This window comes from Gymnoscopelus braueri (genome assembly GCF_963280865.1).
Source record: "Gymnoscopelus braueri genome assembly, chromosome: 4".
Lineage (NCBI taxonomy): Eukaryota > Metazoa > Chordata > Actinopteri > Myctophiformes > Myctophidae > Gymnoscopelus > Gymnoscopelus braueri.
In genome coordinates this window covers 32,819,519-32,840,514 of record NC_137605.1, presented here as the reverse complement: position 1 = coordinate 32,840,514, position 20,996 = coordinate 32,819,519, and the positions used below count along the sequence as shown (strand labels likewise).

The window sequence follows — 20,996 nt, the reverse complement described above, 5'->3', positions numbered from 1 at the left end:
CTGGTGGGGATCTTTAATGCTAATGTATAGATCACTGAACGAATGAGTGTCGACACCATATTGAAAATACATCACTTTTGGAAGGATGGATAGACTGGATACAGAGAGAGATAAGAGAGAAAAGGAGTATAACTGTATAATAGCAAAATAACTCATTGTGCCAGTGCCTCTGAAGGTGCTTGCACAGCCACAGTGGCAGTTTGTATTCATCCAAATGGCAGAGTCAGGCCTGTGCCATTTCCACTGGGCTCACACAGCAGTTTTAAAAATGGAGGACACGGCCTTCCAAAGATAACACACAATACAGAGAGAGAGAGAGAGAGAGAGAGAGAGCACCTCATTTACACGCACATACAAACACAAGACTAAAATAAAATAAACATCCCACCAGAATCAGATTCACAACCATACGTGTGCACACACACATACACCTACACATGATGATGCATCGATAACGCTGCATTACATAATAAATATTTAGCACATCCTCTTTACAACATTTATTTGCACATGAAAAATCTGTTGCATCATGGATCAAAACACTCTCAAACATCCACGCGTGCGCGCACACACGCACACACACACACACACACACACACACACACACACACACACACACACACACACACACACACACACACACACACACACACCAGGGGTCATCCCCATGGCAGCTTGTGATGGACATTTTCATTAACATTTCATTTTTGCAACGGACATGCAAAATAATAATTTGACCAAAAACATATTGGCCTAGCCCTAAAAGTACACTAATGGACTCCTAATGTGTCATATTCCAATGCGCTGCACATTTTAAAACAATAGTATGTCTGCATTAACAACTGAGCCACTTGACCACCAAAAATAAATCCTTATTATTTTGGATAATAATAATTGAGTCTAATCAGTACAGACAGTGCTTCCATTGCAAAAGGGCCACTTAACTGCAAAGGTGAGTGGGTTCGTATTATACATATGGCTGTTACAGAGATTGCTGGCTTTTCAAAGGACAGTGTTACTTGAGGACAGAAGGAGATCAAATCAAGTTCTACCAGCTAAACCATTGGTTTGGTTTGGCAAGGTACGGTAGCTAGTTGTGGAAGGTGATCGGGTATTCTGCTGTTGATGAGAAAGTCCAAGGCATGCAAATGTAACAATGGAAAAGACACACACTACATGCTACACTTGATTTGATTTATTAGACGTAATAATTACGTGTTAAATGCTTCTCACAGAAACGTCAAGGATAAAATGACAATGGAACACTGAAACAAGGAAACTTGAGAGACAAAAAAGATATGTAGGCCTACATGATGAGTGATTAATGAAGGGCATGCCAGGATTTTAATTGAATGCAGTGTCACATAGTTTAATGCGAAGGCACCTAACTTTCATGATTTATGACCTTTATCTGCATGACCCAGTACACGTACATGTGGTGAATCACTCATCTAAGTAAGCATAACATAAATCAATCTGTGCGTAAACAACCTTTACTGAGTGACAAATACTGTATGTGCCATCGTTAAGAGAAAACACTAGTTCTAAATACACGAGGCCAGAGGCCTGTTTTAATCAGAAACTATGAAAGCACAGATAGTGTAATGACTAATAAATGTATTAGTATTTAATATATTATTATTTTTGAACATACATGAATTGTAGGGCAAGAAATTAAGTTGATTTCAGAGGCAAGCATTTAATGCGAAGGCACCCAACTGTTTGCTGCATGTTCTTTATAAATATTCAGCTTTATTTCACTGACCCTGCAGACTAATCAATGTCAGTAAAACATAAATTATTTGGACAGCTTGTAAGCTATGACAAGCACCTTCCAATTTTCTAATAGATGATGGACAGGTGATGGACATATTGGTGAATAACAGTGCTTGGCTCATTATATCCCTGGTCTAATTGGAGAATACCATAGCAACATACATTGCAAAATCCAGGAGAGTTAAATTAACCCTCTGGATTTTACAGTTTAATCCAAAGGTCTGTGAGGTTGATTGACAGGCGTAATTACCCAGCAAGTTCCAGACAGGTTTTTAGAGGATTGGAAACGTTCTATCACACTGACAGTGAAGAAATTCTGCCCCCTTTCCTATTGGCCATTGTATATAAAACCTCCGCCATATAGTCTGGATACTGTGAGACAGCTTGGTGGTTTTAATGTGATTAGATTCATCTGTCTCCTCAGTCTCCTGGAAAACACATTTAAATTCAGCACTCATACTTTATTTTCCCCCCTTCTTTTAATTTGGAAACTGAATTTCCCGATTTAAGAACAGCTCTTGCTGTGCCGAAGTGGTTTCTTCATAATTATGTTCCTCAGAGACACATATCCCAGCAACAGAGTGCTTAATTTATACTAGCATACATTTGGCATTGGACATATCTTGGACATCAGACATGTGACCTTCCAGTTGCAGAAAGGTCGCTCATTACAGTACAGTATGTGCTCCATTATATATGTTCCGTTGCTTCATTTTTTCTCTGTTCTGTTACATAATCCAGTGATAATAGCAGGAGAACAAGAAGAAGATGGAGATTAAACAGATTTCTGGTTTGTCTCTGTCTCTGCTGTCATCCAGAGTTTGAACTATTGACCATCTGTGTCAAAAATATGACCCTCAGGTGTAGATGCTGGCAGGCTGTGCACATGCATGCATGCAATCAATCAATAACTACTCTACACAGAGAGAGAGAGAGAGAGAGAGAGAGAGAGTGCGTGCGTGCGTGCTGTATTTTTGTCTTTTGCCATAGCAGAAGTGGTCTCCACTCTCCAGATGAACACTCAACACTGCCACAAGTCTTTGAGGCTATTCTAGTTTCACTTCCAATAACAGTAACCCATCAGTTTCAATAAAACACATCAAGCAACCTTAATGAGAGTTGAAGGATAAATGTGGATACCTTTCAAAAATGAAAGGATTATTACAAGTCAAATTACTGAGGTTTAGCTTATAAGATATACAGTATATATGGTATACACTGTATATCTTATAAGCTAAACCTCACGAGGAAATTTAATAATATATCAAATTCCTTTCTGTTAAATTGGATTATGAAAACTGTCAGCACCGGGGGTTGACACAAAGTAGTTACGTGTTTGAGTGGAGATTGTTATTGAATTACCTCCAACTGGGTCATGTTTAAAGAATCAAAACCAGATGGGCTACATGATGACCAATGGTTCTGAGTAAGAAAGCCCTCTTAAATACTGTCCAACAGAAAGTGTCATTTGAATCCATTACCTTTCCTGAGTGGTATATAGTTATACCAATATGGGGCTTTAGAAAATGAAAATAACTATTACATAACACCTCTCAGTGCAAGTATTACAAAGTGCTTTACGCAATAAAATAAAGTGCAGAGTGGACTGACAATCCCAACAGTAAGCACTGTCCCCATTGAGCATGGTATACCACATTCACATGGCCTCATGATGGGGTGACCACACCCCATCATGGGGTTTCCCACTAAGAGTATGAAGAGCAAAATGGCCAACAGTGGGTCAATACAGGTCAATAATGTAGCATGCAAAATGTGGAAATTACCAACCACATCCTAAGTGACAGTTTTAATATTACTGAAGCATACGCATTTCCCACCGTTTTTATGCTGACCATCAGTTGTGTCAACACAATCATTCTTTTTTTATGTCCAGTGTTTTTTCAAATTTAAGTTCCGGTTTGCAGTCATCACTATGACTATGGGGGGGGGGGGGGGGGGGGAATTTAAGCTGGTTCTAAACTTAGCCCTAACCTGTTGGTCTGTCTCTACACAACATTATTTGGCACAATCAGTGTGGCAACAGTGCCACCTAGTGGTCAAATACAGCACAGGAAGTCACCATGTTATAATATAACATTATGACATGTATTATTATAAGTTATAATAATATATGTAACGTTATCATTTATAACATTGTACATTATGTACTGTATCAACATCACCATTACATTTCCTTCAAGTGGAAGTGGAAGTACAGAGGTCCACACACATTGATGACAGTCTTTCCCTGTAACAGTACTGTATGTATATACAGTATATTATGCTGAATGTTCGCCTGTCATGACCAGAATAGGAATGCTAGGACTCATGTGGTTAAAGGATGATGATGATACTACTTACTTGGACATGTACAACCATCCATGCTGTGTTTGGAACTCCATGACTTACTCATTCTTGTAATTACTTACACCCAGACCTGATGGCCTGACAAGGTGCAAAGTGGTTGAACTGATTTTGACGTTATATCAACTCATTTAGTTTGGGACGCCCTGGAACCCCCTCAAGGACCCCTGACCCCACTTTGAGAACCACTGTCCTAGAACGACGCTTACAGATGTTTTGACCGATATTGTGTAAAAAAAGAAAAGAAAAGCAAAACATAGATTTGACTGAAGTCTTTTTTCCCTCACACCTACATCGCACTGCCGATCTGACTGATTTGCCCATATATGGAGATCTCTGTATCTGTCAGTCCTCGTCCTTTTATGCCCATATATGGAGATTCCTGATGTCATCAGTATATGCCCATATAGGCATGGTGATATGCTCATATATGGAGATCTCTGTATCTGTCAGTCCTTGTCCCTATTATGCCCATATATGGAGATCGCTGATGTCATATATGGGCACGCCAGCTTTTGTGCCCATATATGGAGATCCCTGATATGGGCAAGCCCCCTTTTGTGCCCATATATGGAGCTGACTGATTTGATTGCGCCTGATGCCACATTGAGGTTAGACGACACATTGGAATTGATGTAAGCGTGAAATGTAGATCAAATATCTAAATACCTAATCAAGCAACTTAAAAACTGTCTGGGTGCTCACAAACGCCTGAGTAGATGTTAAAATGACCCTGAACATGTTTTAAAGTGAAATATCCCATTAATGGACCGGCATCCACCAGGGGTCTATTCTTGGCTCACGCCTATTGTCCCTCTACACTACAATCTCTTTGCTGAAAATAGCCAATCTAGATTGGCTAGGTCATGTATCGCCTTATGTGGTTAACAAAAAGGAAACCAAACCCGTTCTCCATCAATTGTTCCCTTTTTAATAAATATACAAAGTAAAGCTTATGAGAGTCAATCAGGAGATCAAGATCATTGTAGCAAAGCTCTATGTAAAGGAAAGAGGCTTTTCAAATGCAGTGTTAATAGTTTCGATAAAGCCATGTTTGGACTGTGCAAACCGTTTATCTTAAGAGGGCCAAAGGGCATGAACACACTCTGAAGATAGGAGAGCTCTATCATACAGCAATATAGATACAGTATGTAGCAAAGCAAAATGTCACATCAAGTAGTCTTTCGTTTTTTTTTGTGATGCACAATATTATCGGTAGTATATCGATATCTGCCGATATTTCATAAAAAATGCAATATCGGTATCGAACCAATGTCAAAATAATTCAGATATTTTTTCCCCGATATTGACCGATATTTTTTCACTGATATTAACCGATATTTCACCGATATTGACGCAATAATAATGTGACTGTTAATGGCTTTGAAAATGAAAAAAAAAAAATCAGCAATGAGCTCAATATAAATGTAATATATAATAATGTCATATATTGGTATTGGCCGATTTGACCCTGCATATTATTTGATATCGGCCAAAATTAATATTGTGCAGCTCTAGTTTTTTTGTTAATGGAATAACTTAAGATTGTTGAAAAGAATCCTCCATTCTTGCACTGATATGTTAAGCATAAAGACGAGCCTTAAATATGCTAGAAAAAACAACACAATTATATCATTTTATCATGTTATCTTCCACCTTGTGGATAAAAATCCCTCAAATGTCAGGTAATGTCAGAGATTGACAAAATATTAAAATGTTTTACCAAAGTGCATTGTCCCTTTAAAGCCATATTACCAGTCTACAAAAGTAAATATTAAAAAAAAGAAATTCAACTGTCTGCCGTCCCCAAGAAATCACCAGGATTCACGCTATTAAAAAACAACTGTCAGATGATTTTCCTTCAGAGATTTGTCAAATTATAATAAACAGTACTCTTAGCTTATTAGCACAGATCATTGGATGTATTAAAAGGTACCACAAGGTGGAGGCAAACAAGTCAGCCTACGGCCAACAGTACCCATTGGATTTAGTGAAATATCCAAGTATTACTAAACCTTTCTGGAGAACAAATACATTTTAACAAGTGACTGCTGAAGAAAAATAGCAGCCTAAAATTATAATTGTCATTGTATGCTTAAAAGCCTGTTGTTGTCGTCACAGATGGTAAGACCATAGCAGAGCCAGTGAGATGGAAAGAGTTGCGCCATCTCCGTTCGGGACAATTATTTTACAACAATGGCGGAAATGTAAACACAGTAGCTTTGCAATGGGCAACCAATAGTTACATACAAAGACTAATGTATAGTTCCAAACATTTAATCATCATGGGTGTTGATGAACAACGTATCCTGTAGTGTTTCTGACCCCTCATTGACGTAACTCTTTCTAGCTCAATGACTCTGGGCCAAGGTACCCAGACAGTCAGCCTGGTGCTGTGTCATGACAGAATGCAGGACTTGTCCATGTCCAAAATGTTCAGAGAACTCCTGGTAAGACGGCCTAATAGTTAGAGACCACCTTGTAACTGGAGGCCACAGGTTAACTCCAAGAATCCCCATAATAATGCCTTGCTGATGTGTCCTAATGCAAGACACTGACGAACTAATTGCTCTGACATTGCTTTGGCCAAATGCCTACAATGTAAACAAAACAAAAAAAGAATTACTGAGCCAATCCCACTATGCTATGCTGGCAAGCTAAATGACTACATTTCATCAGCATGTGCTGGTTTGGCAGAGTCCAGGCCTCCTTTCCCACCCATTGACCTTAGATCCAAGGCCAGAGAGTCAGTCTGCTCACCAGCCAATGTTGAGCTGTTTCCCAATTGGCTCTCTTCTTGGACCACACCCTCCAAGTCTCTGATTTCTGGATTTTCTACTGGTTGTTTGAGAACATCAGCACTGTCCAGAGGTCCAGATTGGTTTAGGTCAGGGGGGACGGGCAAGGAGTCGGTTTGAATGGCAGGGCTGTCTGCTTCATCTGTCACCTGCTGGAACGAGGCTGGATCTGTCAGGATGTTTCTGGAAATAACTGTTAGAAGGAAAATGAACAAGTTCAATTTCTATGCTGCATTATGTATATTTCATTACATGAAAGACACACACACACACACACACACACACACACACACACACACACACACACACACACACACACACACACACACACACACACACACACACACACACACACACACACACACACACACACACACACACACACACACACACACACACACACACACACACACACACACACACACACACACACACACACACACACCTTTCTTTAATGCTTGACAATTACAATTTAGGCATTTAGGAGGCGCTCTTATCCAGAGCGACTAATAAGCATGTTAAACACATACAGTACATCAAATGCAGAGAGGCAGTGTAGTCAGTGCATCAGTAAACTAGGATCACAGGTAAACCAAACAAAGTAAACAATATACTATAATTAAAAAAATCTGCACATTGAAACTACCCACAAGATTCCCAAGGAGCTTAGCTTATGTCAATTATGGGCATCACTTCCTGTTGTCAGTCATTCAATTCATTTGAGGGATCAAATCAGTCAACTACTAGCAAAAGTGCTCCTTGGAGCACAGGTCTCCGCCAGGTCAGGTAGGTTATTGTGGGCCAGCAATGTTCGGAATTCAGTCATTATAGAGGTGAGTGGAATCTGTAGAAGTTGAGGGATTAATGTTGATGCATGTTGATCAACACAACATGTTGATTTGTGGGAGTGTAGAATATAGTTTTGTGTTTGAGTTACTGTTAATTGTATTGTGTAAAGTGGCATGTTATAGTCAGACAATTTTTGGGTGGACGTTCTTTAGTGGCGTAGTTGGGATGTTTAGGTAAGTTTCATGATGATGGTTTAGTTGCGAAGGACATTAGGTGGAGATTGATATGTGCATAGTTCGTCACTGATATGGATGTTTGGACAAAATGTGTAGGAGTAATATAAAAACATGTTTTGCAAACCAAAACATGGACCACTTAGGAGACCATTTCACCTCTAGTGGCTCCAATTGGGATGGTCTATATTCATAAATTAACCATCTTTGGCTACAGCTAAGAGCAAGTGTCAAGAGCCATTGATCATTCATTTGAATCAGCTGTGTGGAGTGAATGTAGGCACACTAATAATGTGACCCTTTCTGATTACTGTCAGGCGTGTTCCCACATTATTTTTTGACTGACACGGATCACTCAAATGAATTGAATGACTGACAACAGGAAGTGATGCCCATAATTCACGCAAGGCCTCATGGGACACTGGAAACTCATGGATAGGATACCAGGTAAACAATGAACCTATGTATATGTAGCATCTATCTAAATACATCTCTTTTAACATTGAGGTCAAGAAAAACCAAGCCTAAGTAACAAAAACATGAGAACAAATGACGTGATGTTTGCATGGCTGATTGGCCGCCATATCTAGTTTAAGTGCTAAGGGCTGAGTTTTCGGACATGAGTAAAGAAGACTTTGGCCTCACCTCCTTTTGGTTTGTAGTCATCTTCTAAGGAGGAGCCACGGCTGAAGGGACTGTAGCTGGGTATGATAATCAGTCCCAGGGAGAAAATGATGATCTGAAAGGAGCAGGCAGGCAGGCAGGCAGCCAGGCACACACAGGCACACACGCGCACACACACACACACACACACACAAATCTCTGGTTTTGAGGCAATTCATTGTCTATTAAGGAAGCATTCAAACTTTTTTTCACATCCGATAGTGATTTTGAGTAAATTAAACCATTTTTCCAAACAAAAGAATGATTACTTATACTGAATATTGCAGACTTAGACTAGTATGGAGTTACACAATAAAAGATCAGAGTTAAACGCGTTCACATGGTTTCTCTGTTGAACTTTTCCTTTTGAAGTCCAGTATTAAGAGAGCCATTCTATCTCTTTGACCTACCAAAATGCAGGTACTGGTTTGAGCTGCTTTAGTGACAGTCTGCTTGATCAGAGACTGCAGTCTACGCAGCTGAGACAGAAGGGACCTGCATACAGTACATGTAATACAGACACAACATCAGTTATAGAAACACTCAACCATGTGTCAGTCAACATTGAACATAAATCAAATTAAAATAAAGAATATGGACTTTTAGTGCGACGCTCCATGGTTTGATTAGTTGTAGTTTTTTGGATAACGCACCAGAGTGGTCAGAGCACGGGGGTAGATTTAAGTTCAACATCTACGCTCACACACACATATTCGTGTTGAGTAGATGTAGACGGACATGACAGGCACAATCTTCTGTTGCCTTTATTTCGTATGGCACCAATCTCTATACTAACATGCACTTAGGGAGTGGAGGGCACTGAAAGTGTCAGACGCTCACGTCATCACCCATTGTTTACATCGGCTGTAGCCACACTGGAGGCGTTAAGTGGGCGCGTCAAAACCGGTTACGTCTTTCAGAGCTCGGTTCTATTTTACTCCAATGAGTTGGAGCAACACAGAAAGGTAACCTCCTTTTATCTCAAACGTTTGTTTTCATGTGCTTGACCACTCTAGAAACACAAGTCAGTTTTTAAATAAAATAGACAAGTGTGAACAAGCGGACTCGCGCTGATGTACGTCACTGACGCTTTCAATATGTCAGGACCTTTACACATTCACTTTCCCTGCCTAGGGATTCAAAGTCATGTCTTTGTGGTCACCAGCTTATCTCACATTTTTGCTACCATTATCCCTGTTGGCATTTTAAAATAATAATCTAAAGGTAATCCATTTCTTTTTAAACTCACCCCCATTACATCATAGCTTCTTATGAATTATTTTGACCATGGGTCTTCAACAGGGGGAGTACACCAAGTACAGGGCCAAAAGTCAAGTTGAGTAAGTATTGAATGTTTAAGTGGTAAATGTCTGAAAACGCACATTAACATTAATCCAATATTATTAACAGAAAAGACGTGTAATCTATGAAGCTATCTACAGTATGAATTATATGAACAAGTTTAATCTGCAACTCAATTTTATACAACTAGAGGTTTGGGCAATTTCAATATAGGATTAGGTAGCGGGGGGGGGTCCCTGCTATATCTCTCTCAGCAGCTAAGTGGTCCTTGGCCTGAAAAACGTTGAAGAGCCCTGCTTTAGACTTTCACTAGGAATAACAATCAGTAGTTAATGGCTAATAACTATTGTCTTACATGTTATGTTTTTCCAGCTGCTCTACTGTCCTCTGCAGCTCCTTGTTCTGTGCTGAGCAAGCTGCAGCCCTGTGACAGATATACAGTCACATACAGTACAGGTTTATGCAGGTGCATGCACAAAATCAGTGAGTGAAGCATTCATACATACATTTGACACCTTTTTCTAGGCAAGCAAATAGAGCCTTCCCAGTGGCATAAAATAATGATTGTGTAATTCTTAACCGCTATAAAACGTACTGTGTAAGCGAATATTTCTGGAATCAAAAAAGGTAAAAATACATATGCTGTGTATACACAATATTTTATTATACAGCTCCCACTGACTTAACCTTTAGTGTTTACAGACTGGTAATGACATAGGTTTGTGAGCTATTTGTAGTGAATCAGTAGCTAAAAGGGGTCTCTATCATGCATTTGATTTTCTGCACAAAGAGAGAACAGCGCAGACAAAGTCTAACAAACTTAATTAGCTACTATACTGAGGTTGGATAAGATGCCACCCTCAGTCAGGTTGTACCTGCTCTCCAGCCCATCAATGTACTCTTTTCTCCTGCGACGGCTGTCTTGTGCTGACTGCTTGTTGCGGATTTTCCTTCTGACCTTTTTCAAGATCCGTTCCTCTGCCTAGAGATTAATATTGATTCAAGGACACCATATGTACACCATATGTACACCATATGTGAACATCCTAGGCACCCAGAACCAAGTTATATCATTGTGTAGGTGCCGTCACTCTAATCCTTGACTCTGGTATGTCTTACCTTGGTGAGAGGCAAATTGTTGGGCAAAGAAATGCCTTCCTGGTTTAATAGCTTCTGCTCCTCTTCTGTGAGTCGGAGGTCTGGGAACAGCTGGTTAAACGTGAGGAAGAGAAAACATGACCATCACTTCTCTATCTACAACCATGAATCGCCAGTTTTACATCTGAACCAGCTATGCAAGAGTCTCCTGATTCAACACATAAATAGAGCTCCAACCATTTTAAGAGCTTTGGTTTAAATTGGGTCTCTGTCATAGTCACAACCTATAAATCCCCCATGATGACTTGATAGCCTATTCAACAGATTTGCTGCGGTGTGGGCCTCTTTTTTGTGGCCTTGGGTCCGACTCTAATTGGAAGTAATTAAAAGGTGTCTGTCAGTGTCATTCCTTTAACGATTATTCATGAAGCAAGATCTGTGCCACAGATGTCAATGAAACAAAAGCGTTCTTTAGAAGTTTATATAGCTGGTTTGAGGTGTCCAATCTTCCAAAAGAGGCTTTTACTAAATTAACCACATTGAACCTGTGTCCCCATTGTTGGCCAATTGTTTTTCTTCTTTTTTAAATAGCAGATCTACAACCTCACAACACATTGCAATGTGACGCATTGAAAGCTTGTAGATCCTCTATTTTTGTTGTATGACAAAGTATAGAGCTTAAGTGGTTAAAGAGATATCTCCATAAACAGGTGGGTCACAAGCATCTCTGGGTGATGTCTGGGTGGGGAAGTTAGATTAGATTTGTAACCCCTTGAGCAACTACCATCTACTTTGTAGGTGTGTATGAGAACATGTACCGTAGTTACTCTGCAAGGCACATAACCCACAACTTGGTGAACAGTAGAATGCTTTGGTTGTACATGGTGATGATTGTTTGCTAAATAATTCCATTGGATAACAAGCAATACAAAAAGTCTCACTATTGAGCTGTCAGGACTGGAGGGGGCTGTGCTGGAGACGGAAGGGGTCACAGCATAGCTGTTGTCCAGCTGGTTAGCTGACACTATCGGCAGCTCATTCACTATGCAGGACTCGGAGATCAACATCTGAGAATTCCAATCATCTGCTCAAAACACAGTAAAATGAGAAATTAAATTAAATTTCAGGGGAAAAAAAACATACAGTACATCTTTATTGAAAGATGGGGGGGGGGAAATCCATGCATTAGATTTCATCATGCATGTGGGTGGCCTTGCTTATCAGCTGCTGTGCATTTGTTATTCTCAAAGCTGAAATTGGTGAACCAATAAAGATCCACACAACCCAACCCCCTCCAACCAACAAACCATATCCTCACCCAGTTGTATGGAGATGACATCCATATTCTGTTCAGCCTTCACATACCCCAGGCTGCTGACATCATACACCACCTGGTAGTAGGGTTGTCACGATCATGACATTTTACTTGACGATTAATTGTCATTTCATTGTGTTTTTGGCATTGAATGTTGTAACACATAAATCTAAATTCCATTTCCGTAACTCTGTTTACCTCTTTGCACCGGGCAGATATAACAAATAATAACCTAAATATACACAGAAATGACTGACAATGACCGGTACCAATAATCTAGATATAAAACATTTACTATAGCCAAAACAGGCCATATTTAATAATAAAAATATTAAATATAAAAAATAAATAGGCTAGTGGAAATAGCCGATCTACAAGCTCACAGTGAGCTCGTAGATCTACTATTTAAACTTTGTTTGAAAATGTATCAACATTTTTCAACAGATTAATGTATACAGATGAATGGAAAACTACTCACAATTATGCAAAATAATTGCAATTACCTCAAATAATTGCGATCAGGCGATTATGTAATAATTAACGACAGGCCTACCTGGTAGATGGTGGCCTGGGCCTGGTGGGCCAGCTCCACTGTTGCCGTTGCCACAGGGCCCTCAACAGGGTCCTCAGAAATGCCACTGTCACTCTCAGACAGTGTCTCCCCCAGAGATCCGCTGGGAAACACCTCATTTGGGTTGATGGCATGAAGGACATCCTCTGAGTCTGATTCACTGTCATTCAGTCCCTGACGGAGTTAAGGTAGTAGCATGAAACAAACATAGTCCAGTCTCATTATTTCCATTAAAGTACCATACTTTTGTCACAGAGTGCTTCACATAAAGCAATAAACATATTACAGTCATGATGGTAAAACAAGAATGAACACATGTGAAACTTTAAAAGGCCAGTCTGGGGTTGTTTTGAACCTCGGACTGGGGTTATATTTGCATACATTCTTAAAGAGTTGATTTGTAAAATTTGAACATTGATTTTACTAACCAATTACAGACCCCAAATACAGCAACAGCCTACATTTTATTTTATCTGTTGTCTATAGTGTTAGCCTTCTATAAAAAGTTTTTTTTTGTTTTGGCGCTGGTGCTACTCATTTATCTATGTTTGTGCATGAGGATGTGACAGCATAAGGCAACACAAAGTACACTGGTCAGAACAAAGAGATTAGCTCACAGTCAATTTGGCCACTTTTGAAATGGTGCAAAAAAGACTAGATTATTTATACAACAGGTGTCATCAGAGTCAACAAAGAAAAAGACTTGAATGACTCATCCCACATAAATCAGTCTGTCATTGGTGGGGCATAACCAAAGGGTCATTTTAGTATAGTCATATTACCACGTATACAAATGTAATTAATTCACAAACACAATAAACATACCAAAAAACAAACACAAGAAAGGCTCATTTCGGTTTAGCCAAGCAGGCTGTGGTTTAAATCAAGTCTCTCTATGTCTATACCCCAACATTTGAGTGAAGCCACCAAGCCATGGTTCACCTGATCATAGTGCCATCTGAAGTGCAGATTGCAGTCTTATGTTCATCTTCTCTGGCTTTGAAGGGGTGCTTGGTTTGCCCCACAACGTACACTAAACCGCATAGGCATTTCAACATACACCATACACAAAATGAGTGCAACTGCAGTTGATAACTCCATAGTATCAGAGGAGTTTGAGCAGTGGGTGCAGTGACCAAAGTTTGGGACTCACTTTAGGTTCGGCAACCCGATAGTCAAGTGGTGCTGGTTAGTGAGTGTTTGGGCTTTACATCTGAAACAAGTCCCCGGTTCGATTCACGGCCTGCTGGACATATGCGGATTTGCGTATTTCAGAGTGGACTAACCAAGATTACGTGCATGTCTTAAGGAGATCATTGGGGGCTCAAATCTCTTTAAGGGATTACAGTTGGTTTCATTTTGCCTGACATTATGTTGAATTCTGTGGAGTAACAGACCCGGGGAGCAGTTTGGCGCTCGCTCTGGTCTTTTAGTTATAAGGGCGTGATAGGTATGATTTTGTACCATTTTCTAATGGATCTAAAGTGTACCATTTTCCATTTGTATGTGTTAATATGGTTAAAAGTGTCAGTGCCTCTCTGGCAGCCTGCGACAGTATTTTGGTCTGAAGGGCTCCTTCTGGTATGTCAACAATATTAGATAGCAGGTTAACCTCGATACCCCAACCTTGGTTGCCCAGGAAACTGAGCCATTCAAGCCATAAGTTACGGCTGACGTGATGACGAAAGGCGTAACCCCACGTTATGTGTATAATTACTCTGCATCTCTGTTTTAACGTCAGAAGAATATATCTGGAACCATGCATGTCCAACGCTTGTAAGATCTCTTCTCTGGAATAAACCCAAATACTATTATAACACGTTTCCTTCCTCCGTTTATTGAGGTAATTAATTCTTATCTGACCGATAGATATGGACCGGTATTTAGTAGGAAAAATAAAGCTATCAGGGCGTGTCTTTCAGACAGCATGTGCTCTCTATGCACGCCATCATAGACTCTGGATCTTAAGTGTTCATTGTAAATGCTTTATCATGGAAATCATTGTCAGAGCTGCAATTCCTACACAATCTTAAGAACTGAACAGCTGACTGTTTACTATCAGCTGTTTATTATCATCAACAGTTTATTTCTATTCAAGGATCAAAAATAAAAGTAGTTTCATCTCATTTTTACCTTTGTAGATAGTAAGGTCTACAAGTTCATCTGTAGACCTTATCTCAAGTTTATGAGATTATGTGCCATTGTAAAACAGGCAGTCAGTTTAGATATTGTTGATGTTGTTGTTTGTATTACCTTTCCAGATAACAAAAATATGACCAACTATTGAATAAAGATTTTAGATAGAAAAATATTAGAGTGGGTGTGTTTTTCTTCACACCGTTTTATTACAAGGCCCCCATACGATGGAGTAAAGGAGCTTCCCATCGATGTTCCTCAGGATTTAAAGTAATGTTTTCCTGAGTATTCGAAAAAGTTGATGGAGAGAATCATTTCCGACGGTGTCAAGAGAAAGTCTGGTAGGGTTATAAGTAAACCTTCCAGATGTTTGTTAAGCTAATGTGAAAGAGCTTCTATACGGATACACATATGATGAGGGTTGTGGTGTAGTTAGGGTGAAAAGAACATTGCAGAAGATACAGACTTTTATCAACAGCTGTCTGAAACGCATATTTAGGATCAGGTGGCCAAACAAAATCAAGAATGAGGAACTATGGCTGAGAGAAAGATAGAAACCAGAAGAGAAGCAGAACCTGAGACGAAAGTGGGGATGGATAGGCCACACTTTGAGGAAACCGGAATCCCCAGAAACTTGGAATCCCCAGGGGGAGCAGAAGAGAGGGTGGCCTAAGAACACCTGGAGGCGGGACATTGAGACAGGCCCAAGAGACAGGAACCAGCTGGGGCGAGGCAGAAAGGACAGCCCAAAGCCGTGTTGGATGGAGAAGAGTCGTAGATGGTCTGCTCCACTGGGAGCGATGAGCCCAAGTAAGTAAGTTAGTCCATGAGCCAGAGCCCCAAAATTGAGCAATTATCATCGAAAGAGTGGGCAAAACCAAACCTATATTAAATTGTTCAGAGGGTCAATACGAGTAAATAAATGTATGATAACCTCACCACAGGAGCAGCTTTTTCATGGTTATCACACATTTTGTAATTTTCCCCATACGTACATGACAGGTCAAAAAATGACAACATTTTAAAAAGAGTTATCATAATGAAACTTCCTGAGTTGATTACTTACATGAAGACAATGATTTATCGTATTACAAGTTTTCTGAAATTGTATATTTAAATATGCAAATTAGGCATTTAGTCCATGAGCCAGAGCCCCAAAATTGAGCAGATATTGAATATTCCCTCGTTAAAAACCTTTGAATCCAACATCTTAACAAAATGAAATAAGTATGTTGACTCTGGCTTTGTCCAATGTTGATTCTGGAAAGTTATGCAAATTTGGGCATATTTTCCTATGCCTAATTTGCATATTTAAATATACAATTTCAGAAAACTTGTAATACGATAAATCATCGTCTTCATGTAAGTAATCAACTCAGGCAGTTTCATTATGATAACTCTTTTTAAAATTTTGTCATTTTTTGACCTGTCATGTACGTATGGGGAAAATTACAAAATGTGTGATAACCATGAAAAAGCTGCTCCTGTGGTGAGGTTATCATACATTTATTTACTCGTATTGACCCTCTGAACAATTTAATATAGGTTTGGTTTTGCCCACTCTTTCGATAATAATTGCTCAATTTTGGGGCTCTGGCTCATGGACTAAGTAGGGTGACCACTGACCAGACGTCCCGGTGTGGCTGAGATTGTCCCGATTTTAAGCTGTGTGTCCCGAGTCTCGACAAATATCACTTAAGACACTAATATGTCCCGGTTTTCGACATTCACTACAGAATCGTCACGGTTTTCCCCAGAATTAAAAAGATAATAGTTGTTTTCAGTGGTTGCATAGACGTTTATCATGTTCTGTTCATGTAAACTTGCTCACCTTACCAATCAGAAAACATGAACAGATGCATTGCGTGTCTGAATTCAACACTGAGGCTGATGTTTGTCAATCAGTCGTTGTTGCCTTGGCTGAATATATGGTCACCCCTGGTATAGTCTTTTTACACCATCCAAAAAATTGTTCACTGTGTGCTCCAGAACGCATTTCCTTTTTCCTCAGTTCCATTTCTGTGGCACCAGTTTTAAAAGATTTGTCAGCTGAAGTGCGAATATTCCCTCTTTCTTCTACAAACACACTTCTTCTACTGACACTGGTGTCAGTTTTACAAATAGAAGTTAAACAATTTATTATGTTACCGTTGTTTTTCTCTCGATAATTATTGTCCCAATTGAATGATCTACTGTATTGTTCAGAGATCAATTGGATGGCCTGGCCCTAGTCTCCTATCCCTCCATCGTGCTTCCACTGTAACTATAAAAGTCCCACAGATTGCTGGTTAGTTGTCATGTCACTGTAGCACACAAAGTGAAAAATGCGACCACACACATAGGAATCTAGGTGAGAAAACACCACCAGATACATGCAAAACAAAACAATGGTGAATTTAGGTTTGGTGGAGTTGGTGGACAAACAATTGTGGACAATGAACTGATTTACCAACTTGAAATAGGTACTACTTACACAGTGAGGGTCTACTGCCCATTCCGCCAGTTGCTTTTCTGAGTTGGTGAAGATGACATCAGAGCAAACAAATTTTGTATCCAGATTCCAGTTGTCTCCTGTTACACCGTCTTCTTCCACATCAGCGAAATACAGCTCACCATTCTCTGCATCCATGACCTAATGATCCAAAGACTGTTATTCAAATTACACAGGCTATTATACAACTCTTATTTGTGGCATATCTGACAGTAAACACTAGTGAGCAGAGGCACACATTACACATTCAATGCAAGTGAAGTCTGAATGCCATGTGCAATGGGAGGGGACACAAGTGTCATTTCGCAATACAATAGGATATCAACATCCTGGTAGGCACGCACGTTAACACGCACGCGCTCTCTATATCAAGCACGCGTGCGCATACACACACACAAATCCATATCATAAAGTTTATGATATGGAGTAGCCTTATCAATAATATAATTATAGACAGTTTATGACATAAACTGTCTATACTTATATAGTTATATTATTGATAATAAGGCTACTGATGTGTACATTTAACCAACATCATGGAAGTAAATTCTGCTTACGATTCGTTACACAGCATCAGACTCTATAACTGCGACATGGAAGTGAGTCATTTCTCAAGTCTTTGATTAGACTATGCAGTAAATGCAGTAAATAAATAATAACGTTGTCCAGGGACAACTTATGAGGCCTATTCAAAATGCATCAATAGTTGGTGGACCTCCTCCAGTAAGAGGATCCCTGTCAAGCCGGATAAACAAGAGTGTATTGTGTTCAGACCAGACAGGGTAGGCTCAGTACTTACTGGAATGTGGCTCTTTCAGAAGCGACTCTTCTTACGAATAAAAGCTATCCGCATTACCAATAAACCGTGTTTCAACTACGACAGAAGGAAAACACGTTCTCAGCAGTTGCTGGGGTTCACTTCAGGCCGAGCCTTTCCTTGAATTATCCAGCTGGCAGCACGTTGTCAATCATCCCGGACAAGATGCGTCGTCGTCAGCGCACACCTACTAAAATCCCACATTTTCAGAATACAGTAGATTTCACGCAAAGTTGGTCTTTGCGTGAAATCGCCAGGTTTTGCGAGAGAAACAAGCAACCAGGTCTATGAAAACAAGCCCAAAAGAAGCAACTATGCTACATGAGCCCTTAAACCTATTTGAAAATCTAGAAGAAAAATGCGGAATATTTTTTGAAACATTTTAACAACACAAATCTTGTATGGGGGTCCCTGGCAATGGCATAGAATATTTTCAGCTGGGGTTCTGCAGACAAATACATATTAATTTGGGCATGAAAATGTTTCAGAACCACTGGTTTAAACAGCATTACACAACAAGCCCAAAATAAGCAACTACACTTTAAAAACAAACCCGCGCAACTACCGATATGTTCAAGCAACTTTACAGAAAAACAAGCCCACATTCGCTTCTAATAAGCGGACATGGCAACCCTGCTAGTGGGCTGAAAGAAACGTGAGACGGCAGGCCGTTGATTGGACAGAAAACATTGTAGCCAATAGGAGGAGGAGGAGGTGTGCTTTGAGAGGTACGTTCTACACTGGGATCAAGTCGCTTTGCAGGTTGCTGATCCGGTCTGGATCTTGAGCGGATACGGAAACAGTGTTTGTAGGGTGCATTCACACATGAGATACAAGCTTAGATGTCTATACAAATATTCTATTTTAAATGTAAATATAATGCTAACATAATAACACACAATACAATAACAACAATAGGCAAATTAGACATCTATCCTCTTGTTTGAAATATAACCCCCTGCAATCACTTTTTGGCAAGAGAATGATATTATGGCTCATATGGCCTTTTACAGGTATAACAACTGGTATAGAGCGTCGCAGTTCCCGCCCACTTCCTGTTTTTTTTGGTGCCGGAAGAAAAAACTCAATGCATTTTTCCATTGACATTTCCAAAAATATTTATATCTATTAATTTAAGCCTCGAATCAAGCCATCATGACATGACATGAATCATGACCATAAACGTTTGATTCTGTGATTTTTTTTTTGTTGAAAACGGCAAAACAAAGGGTATTTATTAAATATAGTATATCATATAATTAAATATAAAATAAAAAAAAATCACAGAAAAAAACGTTTTATGGTCATGATTCATGTCATCTCGTGATGGCTTGATTCGAGGCTTAAATTAATAGATATAAATATTTTTGGAAATGTCAATGGAAAAATGCATTGAGTTTTTTCTTCCGGCACCAAAAAAAACAGGAAGTGGGCGGGAACTGCGACGCTCTATATTGATCTGATAGGGCTACAGTGTTTGAAATATTACCCCCAAGATTGAACCCAAGCCATTTTGATGCAGAAAATACTTTCCAGTGACCAGGTAGGAGCTGCAATCACTTTCTGGCAGGAGGAAAACTGCTTTTTAGGTAGAAGCTGCAATCACTTTCTGGGGTAGGAAAACTCCTTTTTGGGCGGTGAAACCGCCCCTATAAGTGAGGTTTGGATATTTGTACAACAAATCCTGCGCTGTGATTGGCCAAAAATGTACCCCACCTAACCCTGCACCGTGATTGGCCAATCACAGTCTATTCAGGACTGTGATTGGCCAGTGTCACATGACACATGTGCATAGCCCTATATAAGAAACCATAACTATTTATTTAATATATTTTATAAAAAAACCATATATTTGTTTTTTTTAAGTTATGGTTTCTTCCATCATAAAGAGTGTTTCAATAAATGTATTTATTTTTTGTACATGATTGGTTGACTCCATTCAGTATTCTGATTAGCTAGCAAGACACCGCCCACTTCACACAGGGTGTGATTTTTATAGCATATATGGCCTTTTCCACTGGTATATTGGTCCAATTAGGCTATAATGTTTGGTATATAACCCCCAAGAATGAAACCAAGCCATTTTGATGCAGAAAATACCTTCCAGTGCCTAGGTAGGAGCTGCAATCACTTTCTGGCAAGAACATGTTTTTTAACGGTAAATGTGGCCTTTTACAGGTATAACCCCTGGTATATTGGTCAGATTTTGATTGATTGATTAAATACTTTATTAGACAGAAATGCAAACAGTACAGGTACAGTCATACTCTTGGGCTAAAAGGATAACACAAAAAAGTCCTGAGGACTTGTTTCCATTGCGGTCCTATGTATTCAATTCATCAACATAGCAAAAACAATAACACCAAAATACAATATCATCAACAAATATAAAACACTATGTACAGAGTAGAAAAAGGGGGGGGGATGGGGGGATGAATGAGGGCAGTGAATGCCATCAACTTTCTATGGGAGAAGTGAGATTTTCCTCCCCCTTTGGCCTCCTGAAAGATGGATTTTCAGGCCTGTTTTGAAGGAGCAGTGATCCAAACTTTTTAAGGGATGGCGTCAGGACATTCCACACTTTGGTGGCAGCGCTGTAGAAAGAGAACTTACCCATGTTTGTTCTATAGGTGAGTGTTACCA

The 20,996-nt window shown here is 39.6% G+C and overlaps 1 protein-coding gene across 2 annotated transcripts; it reads right to left on the bottom strand.

Annotated features, from left to right (window-relative positions):
• Positions 1-4,809: 4,809 nt before the first annotated feature.
• On the bottom strand, positions 4,810-18,542 carry creb3l4 (cAMP responsive element binding protein 3-like 4). Of its 2 annotated transcripts, none has more exons than XM_080425332.1 (11): positions 18,336-18,542; positions 17,519-17,692; positions 12,892-13,083; positions 12,342-12,414; positions 11,965-12,107; positions 11,045-11,134; positions 10,801-10,907; positions 10,281-10,349; positions 9,034-9,118; positions 8,606-8,699; positions 4,810-7,131 (listed from the first exon to the last, which is right to left on the bottom strand). In XM_080425332.1, exons 2-11 carry the CDS (start codon positions 17,672-17,674, stop codon positions 6,806-6,808), a joined length of 1,335 nt encoding a protein of 444 aa, XP_080281458.1. In that variant the 5' UTR covers positions 17,675-17,692; positions 18,336-18,542; the 3' UTR covers positions 4,810-6,805. The 2 variants fall into 2 exon arrangements, with proteins under 2 accessions (XP_080281458.1, XP_080281457.1); XM_080425331.1 differs by having other exon boundaries at positions 4,811-7,131; positions 17,519-17,677.
• Positions 18,543-20,996: the final 2,454 nt, after the last annotated feature.